Source organism: Trichoderma reesei, assembly GCF_000167675.1.
Source record: "Trichoderma reesei QM6a unplaced genomic scaffold TRIREscaffold_7, whole genome shotgun sequence".
In the NCBI taxonomy this organism is placed as follows: Eukaryota; Fungi; Ascomycota; class Sordariomycetes; order Hypocreales; family Hypocreaceae; genus Trichoderma; species Trichoderma reesei.
In genome coordinates this window covers 237729-254367 of record NW_006711154.1, presented here as the reverse complement: position 1 = coordinate 254367, position 16639 = coordinate 237729, and the positions used below count along the sequence as shown (strand labels likewise).

At 53.8% G+C, this 16639-nt stretch overlaps 5 protein-coding genes across 5 annotated transcripts; 3 read left to right on the top strand and 2 right to left on the bottom strand.

The window, feature by feature from the left end:
- Positions 1 to 7: 7 nt before the first annotated feature.
- Positions 8 to 1069, bottom strand: TRIREDRAFT_3462 (uncharacterized protein; the record flags this gene model as incomplete). Its single annotated transcript, XM_006964313.1, has 2 exons — positions 8 to 849; positions 925 to 1069. The coding sequence occupies 2 exons, from the start codon at positions 1067 to 1069 to the stop codon at positions 8 to 10; spliced, it is 987 nt and encodes a 328-aa protein (XP_006964375.1).
- Positions 1070 to 1520: 451 nt separating this feature from the next.
- Positions 1521 to 3616, bottom strand: TRIREDRAFT_106283 (uncharacterized protein; the record flags this gene model as incomplete). Its single annotated transcript, XM_006964408.1, has 2 exons — positions 1521 to 3454; positions 3562 to 3616. 2 exons carry the CDS (start codon positions 3614 to 3616, stop codon positions 1521 to 1523), a joined length of 1989 nt encoding a protein of 662 aa, XP_006964470.1.
- Positions 3617 to 4379: 763 nt separating this feature from the next.
- TRIREDRAFT_60051 (translation initiation factor kinase) lies at positions 4380 to 9509 on the top strand (the record flags this gene model as incomplete). Its single annotated transcript, XM_006964591.1, has 6 exons — positions 4380 to 4583; positions 4646 to 6799; positions 6855 to 7193; positions 7249 to 8248; positions 8313 to 8731; positions 8796 to 9509. The coding sequence occupies 6 exons, from the start codon at positions 4380 to 4382 to the stop codon at positions 9507 to 9509; spliced, it is 4830 nt and encodes a 1609-aa protein (XP_006964653.1).
- A 1501-nt stretch (positions 9510 to 11010) lies between these two features.
- TRIREDRAFT_60000 (uncharacterized protein) lies at positions 11011 to 11830 on the top strand (the record flags this gene model as incomplete). Its single annotated transcript, XM_006964590.1, has 3 exons — positions 11011 to 11076; positions 11144 to 11227; positions 11306 to 11830. 3 exons carry the CDS (start codon positions 11011 to 11013, stop codon positions 11828 to 11830), a joined length of 675 nt encoding a protein of 224 aa, XP_006964652.1.
- Positions 11831 to 13186: 1356 nt separating this feature from the next.
- Positions 13187 to 16229, top strand: TRIREDRAFT_121319 (uncharacterized protein; the record flags this gene model as incomplete). Its single annotated transcript, XM_006964589.1, has 6 exons — positions 13187 to 13288; positions 13339 to 13482; positions 13658 to 13772; positions 13832 to 15145; positions 15210 to 15472; positions 15546 to 16229. 6 exons carry the CDS (start codon positions 13187 to 13189, stop codon positions 16227 to 16229), a joined length of 2622 nt encoding a protein of 873 aa, XP_006964651.1.
- Between the last annotated feature and the right edge of the window lie 410 nt (positions 16230 to 16639).

The window sequence follows — 16639 nt, the reverse complement described above, 5'->3', positions numbered from 1 at the left end:
GAAATCCTCAGCTGTTGAAGATCCTCGAGTAAAGCAGCTCATGCCGCCCAACCCACAGATCCATCACCGGCACGCTCTGCCCAGCCTCCTCCACAGACGTATGCCACTCCCTCTCGACGACGGCGTTGATGAGCGCCTGGACGTGCTCGCTCGCGAGCATCTTCTGCGCCTGGTACGGGCCGAACATGTTGGCCCTGACGGCGGCCGAGACGAGCGCCTTGACGTGGCTGAGCATGAAGACGTAGGCCGTCTGCCGGAGCGAGAGGCCGACGACGGCGGCGATGACGCCGAAGAGGGGGCCGAGGTGGGCGGAGACGAGGGGAGGCTCGCCGGCGCTGGACTTGGTGCTTTCGCGGCGGAGGAGGGCGGAGAAGTTGCTGAGCACGAGGGCGTCTGGCGAGATGCTGCTCCTGCTGCTGCTGCTGCTGTTGTTGCTGGCGGCCTGATGAAAGGATGAGGATGAGGATGAGGTTGAGGAAGTGGAAGGTGGTAGGTTGGTTGGTTTAAAGGAGCGCTCCCATATGCTCAGCAGGGCCCTTCCCTGGGCGACACTCGCGCGCCGACCAACGGTGCAAATGACAGCCGCATCAAGCTGGTCATCTAATTCCGCGAGACACTGCGGCCGACGATGCGCGGCGAGGACAAAGGGCAGCGTGGAGGACGCGTAGGACGAGAGCGAGAGCGGGAGAAAGGAGGAGAAGGACGAGGCGGCACTGCGGTTGTGCGCGGCAAAGGACTCGAGGCCGCTGCTGAAGGCAAAGGAGCCGATGGGGAGGGCGGAGTCGGAGAGGAGCAGGAGGAAGTGCGTGTGTGAGGAGGCGGGTGAGAATGCAGAGGGCGAGGGATGAGCTGTTGGATTCGGCGTGAGTTGAGAGGTTGATTTCTTGGAATGATGAGTGAGGGGAGTGAAGTAGGTGAACTTACACGGGATGCTGCTGTTGGAATTGGACGATGATGATGATGATGTTGTTGATGATGATGGTTTCAGAGCTTTTAAACGGGCTTTTGCCTCTTGCAGGCGACGTTCGAGCAGCGCGATTTCAGTCTCGATTTCATCTTGCGATGCCATTTCCGGGGAATGTTGTGGAAGGGTTCATGTAGAGGTCAAGATTGGGCGGTTGACACATCATCATTTAGGTAGGTAAGGTAGGTAGATCGTGTGTGATAGCCGCTCGATAGGAGACGCCTTACACGCGTCAACGTCCGCCATCTAGCTACATACCTACAGGTACAATGCGAACCACAGACCCTACATGAGATAGATAACAAAAAGTAGGAAAATGGAGATAAATTTAAGGGGTTAGGAGGATAAGACACAAGATATTTATAAGTGAAAAATCCAAGCACCCCGTTGGGTTTGCATTACAATCCGCTTCTCACGGCAATAAATAACGCTGATAAGCCACCCTCTGCCTCGCTGTCCCAAAACACCAACGCTGATCCCAAAATTAGATACTGAAAAAAAAAAAAAACCAAAATCCATCCTCATATACACTTGCTAATGAAACAACTCTAGCGCGTTACGGCCTGACATTCTCCTTGTCCAGTCCATCTCGTCGCTTCGCCCTCTTCTCGGCCATCCTCTTCTCGATCCGAGCCAGCGCGGCCGCCCGTCGCTCAGGCGGCAACAGCCCCTTCATGTTGTTCGTCTTGGACACGTCCTTCAACCTATGTTCAGCTGTGTCGGGACCGCCTAGCCGGGCAAAGCGATCTTGCAAAAGGTCAATCTGGACGTCTGTATCGTCCTCCGTTGAAGCCGATTTCTTGATCTGAGCCGTGGGCTTTACCACGGTTGATATGCTGGGAAGGGGGGCAGTATCGTCTTCATCCGAGACGATCGGCGCGGCCTCGCTGACGGAGATTCGATCTCTCGGCTGCTTAGGCGCCAGAAATGGCCATTTTGACTTATCAGCGTTGAGGCGGTCGCCCGATGACTCGACTGCGCCTCTCGGCTTGGCCATTGCTCGGGACTGACCCGGCGTGCTGTCAGTCTGGTACTTATCCCGTAACGTCCGAGACTTCGAGTTGGCCCCTTCAAACAGATGTCTGGGCTGCTCAAGATCAGCCACGTCGATACTCCTCCGCGTACCGTTTGTCACGGCGGGTAGCCTTGGCAGGACGTCCTCGTCCTCGCTGTCCCTTGGCACCTTGCCGCCCCCTGATGTGTGATTCCGGCCTCTTGATCGAGCTTCATCCGCAGTGCCCTTGTTCTTCAAGGTCTTGAGCTCCTTCTTCAGATCCGAAATCTTGGTTTGCGCGCGCTCGAGAACGGCCTTTGTATCAGCCTCGTGAGCATTGCTCTCTTTTCGGAAAAGATCAAAGTCTTGTTTCAGCTGCGCAAACTCAGCGTCCTTTCTCGCCGATTCTTCCTTTGCTAACCGAAGCTGCGCCTTGAGCTCCCTCATCTTTGTCGTGTCAGACACATCGTCTTTGGCAATGTAATCCGTAGCTTTGCGCTGTTCGGCAACTTTTAACTGAGCCTTGAGTGAGGATACCTGGCCTCGTAAGGCGTCCAGTTCCTTCAACTGCGCCCGGGATCGTCGCAGTTCTCGCTGCGTCTCGAGCAGAGTTCTTGCCGTGTTTGGGGACGTCGCTCCTTGAAGCCGCCTCCACTCTCTCGCTTCGTCGTCGTCCTCCGGCTCTTCAGGCACTCCTGCCTCCAATTCCCGGATCCTACGTCGGAGTTGGGTCACCAGGGCGTTCGAGTCTGTGACAGTTGTCGAGGCTTCCAGTATCTCGCCTTTCCTTTTCGACATCGTTGGGTTTGCGCTCTCCGCCAGCTTCTTCTCCATGGCAGCAACCTTTTCCTGCTCCTCTTTGAGCTTCTGGGCCAGGTGGATAGCTTCCAAGTCTTTCTCTTCCGCGTAGGACTTCAGATGTTTCTTGTATTTCAAAAGCTTCTCCATCTCCGCTCGTGCCTCTCGGTGGTATTTCTCGAACTCTTCTTTCCAATATATGCCAGACTGGGATCGTGGCTCGTTCAAGTCCAGGGTTACGTCGTTGGCGCCAAAATCCCCGAGGTCGTCATGTTCCTCTTCTTCCCAGTCCTCCTCATCCGACTCGTCCTTGACGATTTGGGGCGTGATTGTTTTGGATACGTTGGTGGTGCTTTTCCGCCTCGCCTTTTCGAGCACATCGGAGAGGCGGGTTCTCTTTCCGACTACAGGTCCTTCGTTATTCGGCGAGATGGTCTTGGTCGTAGCGAGCTCATGGTTGAATGACACGCGTTTTGGTCTCGACGTTCCGGTACCAGGCGTCAGCAGGATGCCCGGCGGCGGCGGCTTCAACGGAGTATCCAGGCCATGCTCTGCCGTTACAGATGCTGACTTTGCTGCTCTCCTATCCCGCGACGATCGTTGTGCATCTCGAATTGGTGTGCCGAAGAGCGCGCTCTTCAGGGATCTGGCTGCAAAGACGGGAGCGGGAGTGTCTGGCTGATCGAGTAGGGCTGTGTCTAATGGGGCGGAAGAACAACAGAAAGCCATCAGATTTCGATCACTACGTCCATGCATGCATCATGATCCATCATGATTGCATGGAGATGCATATATCCTCACTTACCGCCGTCGACCGCGTCCGGCGCGTGGTCTCCGCGCCCCAGCATCCAGCCAAGCATCCTGGGCGAAAGTCCGTAACGATTGTAACTTTCTCGACAAAGAATCTGCAAAGAGCTGAGGGTGTATTTGTAGGAAAAGTCAAATGAGTGTGCAGCCCTCAGCCCCCGGACTTTGCCGTGTCTGCAGGTCGAAGCTCGGTGGCTGGGGAGGATCGATGTGTTTGTTTACTTGTGTCTGCTTGTCGGTGTGTTTGGCCAGTGACGAAATGCTACCTACTGTATTTTTCCCTTATCGATGGAAGCACAGTGCGGCCGCAAGCTCCAGGACGGTATGCCGAGCTCTCCAGTGGCAGCGGGCCTCAGATGCACAATCGGCCTAGCGGCGTCCACGTCCCGACGTCTCAGCACAGTGGAGTTCATCAAATGGATGGGATCGATCGCCAGCCGGCCGCTGTAGCCCACTGGACGAAGCCTCCAGCTCAGCCCTGCACAGGCACCCGTGGACAGGTTTAGCGGCCTGGAGAGCTGTCGCTGGTACGTGCTGACCCGGGCCACAGGGGGGAGCCTAGGTACCAGAGCAAGGCGCTACTACCTACCTAGAGAGCCTGGAGGCACCAGGTGATGAAACTGCCCCGCCACCTGGTATCGATAGCTTCATTCAGCCGATACTGGCCCCTTCTCAAGCTGGAAATCTTTCCTCCTCCACACCAGCCATACTACCTACTACCTTACACCTCGACCCTACTGAACGTGCCCATCATGGCCTCTTCTGTGTAAAGCGTCACGGCTTCTGCTGTGGCTCTTACCCAGGTATCACGCAACCATGGCGTGGAAGAAACCCGGGATACTGACAGGGCCGCCCAAGAACCCCAAGGATGACTCAAGCTTTCCGGGCCTCAAGCCCACCGGCACGGATGCGACGACCAAGATTGAGTACGAGGAGCTCCAGAGGAACGAGATTTTTGCCCTAGAAGCGATTTATGGAGATGACTTTATCCAGCACACCGCGGCGCATAGCGCCTGGAAGGTATTCTACCCCTAGCAGGCTTCGTTCCTTGTCGGCGCGTCTCGACTTACACCCAGTTCTAGAAGTCCGATCCTTCGTTCGATATTCGGATCAAGGCTCCGAGCGATGAAGAGCTTGCCGTCACTGTCGGCTTCACTCTGACGGCGACGTATCCAAAGACACCGCCGCTCATGACGCTCAAAGGCCAGCAATATCTCCGCGAGGTCACTGCGTTCAAGATTCAAAAGTTCATGGAGACGCAGCCCAGAATATTCGCCAAGGAAGCAGAAGAAATGATATACAAGATTGTCGAGGGTATTCAGGACATCCTTGAAGATGCCGCGCAGGCAAAGGCATCCGGCAAACAGCTGCCTTCGCTGGAAGAAGAACGGGACAGACATGAAGCTGCCTTAGCAAAGCTAGCGCAGGAGCAAAAGGAGAAGGAGAAGCAGCTGGAAGAGGAGGAACTGAAGGAGAAGGAGAAGGCTGCTGCCGAAGAATTGCAACAGGAGCTGCAGCGGCAGAAGCAAAAGGCGCGAGAGTCTAGGTTCAGTCGCCGCTCAAATGGCCTCAGTCCACACAGGCCATCCTCATCCTCTGTATCGAACGGTGAGACGATCGAGTTCGATCAGTTCTGCACTATGACTGACCGCATGGGGAATGCCTTGACGTTCAGGTCCGTCACAGGCAAGTCTGATCCTCGTGCTGGAGAAGCTTCCACCGTGTATACTGTTCGTCCGGTACTCTCTCATGGTCAGGGCAATCAGCAGTTGGCGTTGAAGGAAGTTGTTCTGCGCCCAAACGGCAAGGATCAGAAAGAGTTCAAGAAGCAGCTGCAGTCTCTGGAATCTCGGCTGCAGGACCTGAAGATTGGCAACAAGGTCCATCATCGACATCTAGTCGATATCTTGGACTTCAAAGTCGAAAGCGGTGTAGCTGCCGATCGTCCGACAGCCAACGCATGGACAGTGAGGGTCCTGACGCCGCTGGCGGAAAGAGGCTCCCTGGAGGAATTGTTGGAGCTGGCCGGCCATCTCGAGATAGGAAAAGTTCGTTCTTGGACGAGGGATCTCTTGGATGCTCTCAACTTCCTTCACAATAAGAACATTGCACACCAAGACATTCACTCCAGGAACATTCTCCTCTTCAGGGAGTCCACTGGAGAAATTATACCCAAAATCTCCGATGCTTCATACCAGAGAGAAATCCTCAACCTCGGCTCCAAAAAGCAAGGCCCCCCTGGGCTCGCAACTGCAAAATCTGCGTATTGGCTGCCGCCAGAGATCGCTGCAGCTACAAAACCTCAGTACACGTCCAAGTCGGACATTTGGGATTTTGGTATCGTCTTTGTGCAGATGGTATTTGGCCTGGATGTGCTTCGCAAGTACTCGTCTCCCAAGAACCTGATGGAGTCGGTGATGCTCTCCCACCCCCTCCAGGAATTAGTGAGTCGTTTCTTCAAAGACGATAGGCAGAAGAGACCAAGGGCTTTCGAACTTGGCGCCAGTGAGTTTCTAGCGACTGATGCCCCTGTCTTGTTTGAAGACAGCTCTGCCATGCTGGCTCACAGCCCGTCCGTCAACTCTCTTCAGGCTCTTCCCGTGAGGCTTAGGAGAGACTCGATGACGACTCGGTCCTTGGCTGTCTCTCGATACACGGAAGACTTTGTGGAAGAAGGAAGACTTGGCAAAGGCGGGTTCGGCGAGGTCGTCAAAGCCCGGAAGAAGCTGGATGGGCAGATATACGCCATCAAGAAAATCACACAGCGTTCGCAAGCCAGCTTGACGGAAATTCTCAAAGAAGTTCGACTGCTTTCACAGCTTAGCCATCCCGCAGTCGTACGGTATTACAACACTTGGGTTGAAGAAATCCCCGATTCGACGGATACCGAGGGTGAAACGTCAACGGAGGACTACACTGAGGACACCCGGGACACGGGCAACGAATCAGCAGGCATTGACATTCAGTTTGCTACCAGCACTGGTGGTCTTGACTTCATATCGTCCAATGCCGCAGCAGACTTTGACTATGATTCGGACGAGGATGAGGATGACGACGAAGACCATGATTTGTCCGATGACGAAGAGGACGATGATGGGAGCTCAATCATGGACTCTGCAGGTCATCGTGACAAGAATCAAGAGAAGGAGAGATTAGCTGCCATTCAGCGGCGCACTCGCATGCATCGGTCCTACCGGACTGTTCTCTACATATCTATGGAGTACTGCGAGAAGCGGGTACGTATAACTGAACAATAATGACCTATGGAGCAGAAACTTACCCAGATGCTAGACGTTGAGAGATCTCATCGCACGAAAGCTCTACAAGAACACTCCAGAAGTATGGCGCCTATTCAGGCAGATCCTCGAGGGTCTATCTCATATCCACTCTCTCAGTATTGTTCACCGCGATCTGAAGCCGGAAAACATATTTATTGCCAGTAGCGCAGATGGCGTGGACAATGTCAAGATTGGTGACTTTGGTTTGGCAACCAGCGGTCAGTTCTCTGTGGATCGAGCCACTGCCAACGGCTATGAGGCCGACGACATGACCAGGAGTATCGGGACCGCCTACTATTCCGCTCCAGAAGTGAGGTCCGCATCCAATGGAATGTATAGCACCAAAGTCGACGTATGTTCTGGCCGCTTCCTGTAGAATGTCTTCTGTAAGCTAACATTTTGTTCAGATGTACTCTCTTGGAATCATCTTTTTCGAAATGTGCTACATGCCGATGATGGGTATGCAAAAAGCCGACGTTCTTGGGCAGCTTCGACGCCCTGTTCCTGTCCTCCCCTCAGATTTCAGACCTACCGACAAGACACAGACCGAGATTGTTCTCTCACTCGTAAATCACAACCCCAAGGAGCGGCCATCCAGCGCTGATCTTCTCAAAAGCGGCAAATTGCCCGTCCAGATGGAGAGCGAGACCATCAGGCGGACTCTGGCGGGGCTGGCGGACCCCAACTCGCCGTACTATCAGAAGATGCTTGCAACGCTCTTTGCTCGGCCTGTGGAGGCAGCCAAGAACTTCGCATGGGACATGAACGGTGTCACGCCCAGTGCTGCCGAGCTCTTGAACCAAAGCATCGTCAAGAATGCGCTGGTGGCCATCTTCCGCCGGCATGGAGCTCTCGAAGCAACACGAACGTCCATCTACCCCAAGTCTTCGCACTACGCTGACAATGCCGTACGGCTTCTTGATTCCAACGGCACCGTTCTGCAGCTTCCCTATGACCTTACAATGGGACACGCTCGAATGCTGGCAAAGCATTCACAGTCCCACCCATTGCAACGTACCTATACGTTTGGCAGCGTCTTTAGAGACAAGCAAGATACAGGACAGCCTCAGATGTTTGGCGAAGTGGACTTTGACATTGTGACAACGGACACGCTGGATCTCGCGTTGAAGGAAGCCGAAGTCTTGAAGGTCTTGGACGAAATTCTCCACACTTTTCCATCCTTGTCTGCATCGCAAATGTGCTTCCATATCGGGCATTCTGATATCCTGCAGCTCATCTTTGAGTATTGCGGCATTCCAACTTCCTCCAGAAGGGCAGCGGCAGATGTTCTGTCCAGACTCAATATTCACAACCATACATGGCAGAAAATCAGGATGGAGCTGCGGTCACCTGCCGTTGGCATCTCAGCGACTAGTATTGACGAACTTCAGCGATTCGATTTCCGAGGTACGGTTTCGCCGCGCGTGACAGTGATCAACAGACACAGACTGCTAACTATACGATGTCCCAGACACACCAAACAAGGCTTTTGCAAAGCTGAAGCTCGTCTTCGAAGGCAGCGACATGTATCAGCGTGCCTCGTCGACCATAGCGCATCTCAAGGAAGTGGTCGAGTATACTAAGCGACTGGGCATCGATACCAAGATTTACATCAATCCCCTCAACAGTCTCAAGGAAGCCTTCTATACCGGCGGCATCCTCTTCTCATGCATCTACGATAGGAAAGCCAAGGACGTGTTCGCGGCAGGTGGCCGATACGATCACTTGATCAACGAGCAGCGCCCCAAAATTGGAGGACAATTCGAGAAGCGACATGCGGTCGGATTCAGCCTGGCGTGGGAAAGGCTGGCGAAGACGCCTAAATCAGGCGGCTATTCATTCCTGCGGAAAGCCGAAGAAGACGTGAGCAGTATCTTCAGCAGTAAGCGAGTAAGTGGACTACTAACATCATCCGAGACATCTTGGAAATCCCCAGCTGACAATGAACTTGTAGTGCGATATACTGGTGGCCAGTTTTGATCCTGCCACCCTCCGCTCCTCCGGCATTGAGGTGTTGCGGCTGCTCTGGTCACACGATGTCAGCGCAGAACTCGCGAGAGACTCGAGGTCTCCTGAAGACCTGATGTCAAAACACCGGGACGAGAGCTACTCCTGGATCATCATCATCAAGCAAGACTCTATGCTCAAAATCAAGACTGTAGGGAAGAAGGATGTGCCGGACGTGGACCTTCCCATGGCGCAGCTCATTTCTTGGCTGAAGCCCGAGATTCGAGACCGAGACATTAAGGCGGCGGCCAAGTTTCGTGGAGCGCCCGAGTCTGCGCCACATGGCGAGAAGGAACATGAGCAGGAAGTCAAGATTCTGGTCGCGCAAACCAAGAGCAAGAAGTTTAACCGACGAACAGTGGTGGAACAAGCACAAATCACAGCGGCTTCGTTGATGAACTCGTTCCTGGAAGGCCCCATCTTGGCTGTCGAGACCAGCGATCACTTGATGGAGCTGGTGCAGAACACCAAGCTGTCGGACCCTGAGAGCTGGCGCAAGGCCGAACATAGCGTGAGTACCTCGGAGAAGAAGAACGTGCGGGAAATCCACGACCAGCTGGACACGTGGAGGTACAAGTACGAAAAGAAGAATGGCTCGAAGCATTCGTTCTTGTACAATTTCCGGTCAGGCACATGCATGTATTACGATTTGTCAGGATGAGTGGCGGATGCGACTGGGAGGTGTTGAGCCATGAGTTTGCTCTGTTTTGAGCGATGGATGTTGGTTTGCTCATGTTGGTGATGATGATGCCGTGTATGTATTACGTTGTATGCGCTGGATTGATAAGGTACCGTTTGCGGACGGCAACGATTTGCAAATGATGAATGTCGAGCTCCGGACTTTGGTGTTGGCATTCACGCTACCTTACTGCCTACCTATGCAAGGGAGATGGACAATATGATGCTTACCTGCCCAATAACTCGTGGCGTATCACAAGTCCCTCAAAGCACCAACAAGTCTCTTCCAACTGCAATGCTATGGTCGCTGCCCAACTTCACATCTGTCTGCCCAGTTGCTAGTGCGCTACCCTAAATTTACCAAGCTGAGGCGGAAGCGAGTCACCCTCTATATGGGTGTATAGGCCTGCGTCATATTTCTTTTCTTATGTGGAATCACATGGAAAATTCACTAGCGTCCCCTTTGGTCTCCTCAAGTTGCAATTGAAATCCCTTTTGCAAAACTTGTTGTCGGTGGCTTGATGACGGTAAGAATGACGGGCCAGATCTTGAATGCTAGATCGATGCCCGGCGTTTATACTTGCAGTTAGCAGCTCTCGGGGCTCCTCCGTAGTCAGATCAACGGCTATATTGAATCCCTTCTGGCGGCAGAATTCAAGGTAGGTAGTCATTCTTGATAGCGGTGGAAATCACTCGTGTAGACGCAAGGTTGATCCAGACTCGAGGCCACGACTTGAAGCGGTTTCTTGATGGATCGGACCCGACATTGAATCAGGCTTCACCCCTGCTGATCGGTACCGAGCAAGTACCGCGAGTAACCAGCGCGCCGGGAGCGTTACTTGGCAGTGACCTCATCTGCCAATGACGGTGCGAGTCTTCCGTAAAACGGCGCCTAATCCAACTTCCCCTAACAAAGAGTGGCAGAAATCACCCCCCAAGTCCAGCGCCAACAGCCCCCCTGCAGCAGACGGGAGGGTCCTGGGGTCGATGCGACGGGGCATCCATGGAACTCTAGCCGCTGCCCACAGGCGCCTCCAGAGGTTTCACCGCCCGGGACCTGCGGCCGTCACCTGCTGCAGCCACCTGATGCCGTCACTCCTCTGGCGCCGTGGCCGCGTTCGGCTGAGGTTCGGGAATTCCTCCGCCAGCAGATCTACCCTCGTCGGCTCGCCAGAGTCTGTCATCCTTCTCTTCTTTGCCTCTCCCTTCTATCTCTTCAAACCTTGAACCGCGACTATCTGACGACCCTTGCCGCCCCCCTTCCTACGCCTCCCAGCCGCACCCCAGCGCCTATCCGCGGACGACGACATCGAGTCCTCAAACTGCGGCCCTCCGTTCATCCGCCCCTTGGAATCGCCCTCCTCGATACCCAACCAGACGCCGTAGTTTCCGTGTGTTGAGAAGAGCGCAATAGCGAAGAGCAGAAAAGAAACCGGAGACGAGACGAGATAAACAATTATTATCCATACACAGACTTCAGCACCATGGCCCAGAAGCGTCTTATGCAGGAGCTGCAGTCTCTTCAGAAGGAGAAATGGGTAGACATCACAGTAGGTGCTCCTGGCTCGATCGGAACCTGTCTTGCGCAGGAATCGTCTTACTCACAAGGCGTAACAGACAGACGAGGCCAACCTTCTCAAGTGGAGGATCGGTCTGTGGGTGGTCAATCCTGACAGCGTTTGGCATGGGGCCTTTCTCAAGGTAAGGCAGCCTAGCTTTCACCCATCGGTGGCAGCGTGTCCTGCCAGGACGGTCTGACAGGCTGACATGACTTTCCAGGCCGAGATGAGATTTCCGTCCGACTACCCGTACCAACCACCAGCGTTCAAGTTCCTCACTCCCAACATCATCCACCCGAACGTGTATCCCGACGGCAACCTTTGCATCTCCATCCTCCACAAGCCCGGCGAAGACGAGCAGTCCGGTGAACTTGCGAGTGAGCGGTGGAACGTCCTCCACGGAGTCGAGTCAGTCCTTCGGTCTGTCCTCCTCTTACTGGACGACCCTGAGATCAACTCAGCGGCCAACGTCGACGCTAGTGTATTATATCGAGACAATCGCGCCGAGTATAACTCGTTGGCCAAGGCCACGGTCGCGGCGACCCAGAAGCATATCCCGGAGGGCGCGCATATGCCTACCATGGCTGAACTGACTCCCGCACCTGTAAAGCCGGTCGAGGATGACTCGGACTTCTGGAACATGTCAGACGAGGAAGAAGACTTTGGCGGAAGCGACAGCGATGAAAACATGGAGGACTTTGAGGACGAAGAAGAGGAAGAGGATGAGGACGATGATGACAAATGAGCATCTCGAGATCCTACGAGACGTCCGTCCCCCTTAGCCTGCTGAAGCGTCAAGCGATCCTTCGAGGAGGAGCAAGGGGCACGACTGGTCTGTGACAACATGCCCAATCTCGGACGGACATCCTATTATCTGCCCACCTTTCTAGCGTATCCCTTTGACGGCGTTTGGCGGCTTGTTTTCACCGCGGCGTGGAAGCAGCCAGCGAGACGTTTCGGTGTCACGGCGTGGCATTTCTACTCTTGGACCACGGAGGGATCTGGATTGTTCCTTGTTTTCTGTCTATTGTTCCTCCTTCTTTGCTTTGCGTCTCCCTTTTCCTTTTGCGTTCTTGAGCCATCACCTGCATCTCATCTTAGCGTGTTTTAAATCGTTTACTGTGGCTCGAGTCAGAGAGCAGCATATACATACCTTAGAAGACAGAAGCGTATAGACGCGCTGGTACATCAAGCATATAACAGACAACTGTTTAATTTACTCATTGGGAGAAGTGATTCAAAAGCGACCAGCCAAGGAGAATCAAACTGATTGGATCAATAGAGGTGAAGCTGAGATGACCAAGATTGGGTTCCCATCTGGTTGATGTAGAGGTACTCACTCACTTAGGTAGCTTACTTAGCCATCTGATTCATCACCGGCATATATGCCAAGTCATTTGATCCGAGTAATCCGCTGCCTCTTGACTCGTGCTTCTAGTATGTACCTTACCTTAGCAGCACCTAGTACTAATAAACAACCTGGAATGGATATCTCATGCAGTAACATGTATGTTCTGCAGCATTACAAGCACTCAGCTGCTTTGATTCCTTAGTACCTACCTGGCTGCCCCTCATCGATCCCCCGAGTCCACCGCTGCCACCCGCCTCTTATCTTATCGCCCAGCCCAGCCCAGCGTCACTCGGGTTGCTCACATGCATGGACCTTACCTAATAAATGACCGCTGCAACTTACCGTAACTCGGCTCACCAACATCCACAGCTACCTACCTTCCAGCTGTCTGCTAGGCGAGAGCTTGCGCAGCTTGCTTGCATCGCTCATTCACTCTTCGTTGCTGCTTTTCTCGACCTTTGTCTCTCTTTGCTCGCCTGGGATCGCCGGACTCGATAGCTTCGTTCATGTCTCTGGCTTGCGCACGACGGCCGTTCTGGGGCTAGGCTTCACCATTCCTGTCCCGCCAAACGAGAGGGGAGAGGCAGAGAGGCAGAGTGGCAGAGAAGCAGAGGGCACAGGGACAGGACTTAGATCCAGGCCTTCTTCAGGTCCGAGAAGTCGACTCTTCACATCAAGCACAGCGGTTTCTTTTCGCCTCGACAACCTCGACTCTTGCCCATACCGAGCTACGAGCGGCCGTCAGTCGCCATGGCGTCCATGGAGCCCTCCGAAGATGACATCTCGCAGGTCGTCGACTTTGCGGGCCTCAACCCGATCGACGACCGTGCAATGATCATCAATGCGCTCAAGGTTTGTGTGTGTTTCGTGGCAACCTCGTTGCGGTAGCTAACGGGATGCAGAATAACAATCGAAACGTCGAGACCGTCGTCATGCAATACTTTGACAACTCCGAGAGCGTATGCGACTCCACCACACCCCCCTCTGCGAGCAATCAGATGGCCGAACAGCACGTTACTGACATGGAGACCGCAGTTTCGACAAAAGTATACCTCGGTGTGGAACGAGTCCATGTTTTCTGCGGATAGAGACGGTGCGAACAGCAACAATGCTGGCGTTTGTATGCATGGCGTCCTACTGCATGGATGAGAACCGTCTGATGGCTGACGCTCTGGGGTAGCATTCCACATTGAATCACTAAACGGCAATGATATCATACAGGGAGTGACGCCTCCGCCTAGTTATACCGCTGGAGCACCGTCAAGACCCCCCTCGCGATCCAACAACAGATCCCCGCTCGGCAGGATGATTGAGTGGTCTGCGGGTGACACAGCAGGTAGTGCTCTGCGCCCCCTGTCCCCAATTCCGAAAGACTAAATCTGATATGACCAACAGGAGGGAACAACATTCATTCTCAAGAGGACGAGGATATGCAGCGAGCATTGCGAGAATCGGCACAGGAAGCGGGGCTGTCTCTTCCTCCACAAGAGACCGGCATCATTGACCAGTCGACTTCAACGCCGTACTTTGGCCCCGCGAACCGCTCCGACTACGATCAGGATAACTGGGCTATGGTCATTGCTGGACAGAACAGTTCGCAGCTGAAAAATGCCCCGTTGCCATCTCAAAGGAAGCGAGATCCTGCAAGCCCAGCATTTTTAGTGCAGGGGTCCAGCTCTGAGGGATTCCACAGCCTGGGGGGGATGCTGACGATCCTTCATCAGATCCCATTGGCGAGAAATATCCTCCTACAATATGGTTCTCCTGCGAATTCATACGGGTTCAACAGCGAATGGTGGAATGGACAGGAGATTCTACCGCCGGAGGCTCTTCGCCAAGTGTACGCCGACGGGACGGCACAGGGCGACGGTTCTGTGATGAAGCCTCACTTTGACGAGGAACTCCATCGACTTATGGCGTTTCTCGACGCGACCGAGAGGAGCTATGCAACGGTCAGCACGCTAGCGGAGTTGATCCCAGACCCAAAATCTGGCATGGAGAAGCAGTTTTATGCCAGGCTGGGAGACACCAGCGATGAGCTGCAACCGTTATATCAAGAGGCCATCTTGCTCGACGTGGACGATGATGTGGTCCACCAAGAGGCCAAATTTGGTGTGCTCAGCTTTGACCATTCGAGGGGCGATTACGCTCACATCAAGACTCTCTACGAAGCTCTTGACCACATGATGTGGAGCGACATACTGTCGTGGCACGATGCAGACGAAAAGGCCAAAATCGCCACCTTTAGGAAAATGGGCGAGGTTCTTGTCATCAAGGTCGGTAACCACGGTCCCCAAGACTCGTTCGACATTCCAACACATCTATACCCGGAGCGTTATCTAGCCAGCCGCAAGGAGGAGGCCAGAAAGATTGCCATGGCGATTTTAGATACCAAGAATGCGATTGATAGTGTGACCACGGAGGAGCGGCGCCTTCAGGAATGGCAGGATGACTGGAATCAGCTGTCGTTCAACAAGCTGGACATGATTCGCGAGGCTCAGGGCCAATGGAAGGCGTTTTCCGACTACCTTGAGACTGCTGGGCGCTTCCAAGGCATGGAGGCTGCGGGATTCGACACGAGCAAGTATCCCAACTATCGGGATGCTCCGTGTCAAATGACCGAGGAGCAGGTCAATCTTTCCGGACAGGTCAACGACGTGCTTTTACTGACACAGCGGATACTGTCCGATATGGAAGCAAAAACACAAGGTAACGAGATTGAAACCCCTCAAAGAGAAGACGGCCAGAATCGTATACTAATGTGCCATTATAGACCTCCGTGCTCAGCTAGAGCAGCTTCAAGCTAAGCAACGCTTTTTGGGAAGGCTCCTGACAGACCCAGACAAACAAGGCCGACCAAAGCCAATGACATGCAAAAAGTATCAGCTGCGAGGCGTGGCGACCGAGAGAGATGTGATTTACGTCTGCCAACGTCTGGAGCCGGAGTCTACGGAAACAGAAGATCTGAAACCAGCAGTTGATCAGTGGTGGCGGCTAGAATACTGTCCCCACGAGGATGTGCCGGTCAGGTCAGAGGTACGTGGCTTGCAGTCCTTTTTTCACAACATGGACAAGTATCATGCTAACGCTTCCCCCTTCCTCCCTGTAGAAAGTAGAAGTCGAGAGAGTCCTGAGAGACATTTGGCACGAAACGAAGGTACCGGTGCTCGTATACGCCACGGAAGAGGCAGTCTCTACTCCGAAGGCGCCCTTGTCGGATGCTCTGAACATGTTTGTCAGGTCGGACAACAAGGCTTTCCGCCAGGAGCTTAAGAAGCCCGCGCCGGACAGCAGGGATGAAAGGAGGTATCCGGACCCAATCTCTCCTTCTAAGAGAAAGCATCGAGATAGCATGGACTCCATGGACACCAACCGAGCGTCGATTGGTAGCGAGGACAGGAACCCGTTTGAGCCTGTATTTGACGACCGAATGGAGCAGGAGCTGGGAGAAATGTCTCAAGAGACACTCGAATACGTTGGCGGTTCCAGCACAGAGGCACCATTTGGAGGTCATGGAATCCCGCCACCCTTGCCAAACCGGGACCAGGCGCAGATGACGGTCGAGTCTGCAACTCTGACTCCAGACACGTTGGCGGCGGAAGAGGGTGAAGTGCAAAACCCTACTACAACTACTACTCCTCCCAAGGAGAGCCACGTAGAAGATGCGGCGACCAAGGCCCCCGAGATGCAAGAGCGGGTTAGACCACCGTCACTTGTACGGCCGCCACCGCTGGGGAACGATGGAGGCAGGGAGTTGAGCATGGACATGGAGATTCCGGATGCCCAGGAGTAGACGCAGTGCAAGAAGTTGTATACGGCTCGATGTTTTGCAGCGAAGGCAAAGGGCCAAAATCCAGTCCTGCGGGTTGCCTTTGGAATGAATTTTTCAGGAAAGGAACCTTACTGAGGAAGGGCCATCAATTGGCAGTGGAGGGGGGGTTTCTCCTAGAGCAAAAGGGTTTTGCTATTGATGGTTTTGACTGGCATTGTAGCATATTTCAGCGGCCTGCAAGTTGGTTTTGCATTGCATTGCATTGTTGCCTTGCCTTGTTAGTCGATTGTGTGAATTCACTCCCATCTACTTGGGAAACCGCGTCGGTTCATTAGATACCTTAGATACACGTGGGAGCCGTCCCTGTCTCAGTGTCTCAGTATGATCTGGAGCCGCGAACATTTCGAGTTGCGGTGGTTTGACTGGGTGAG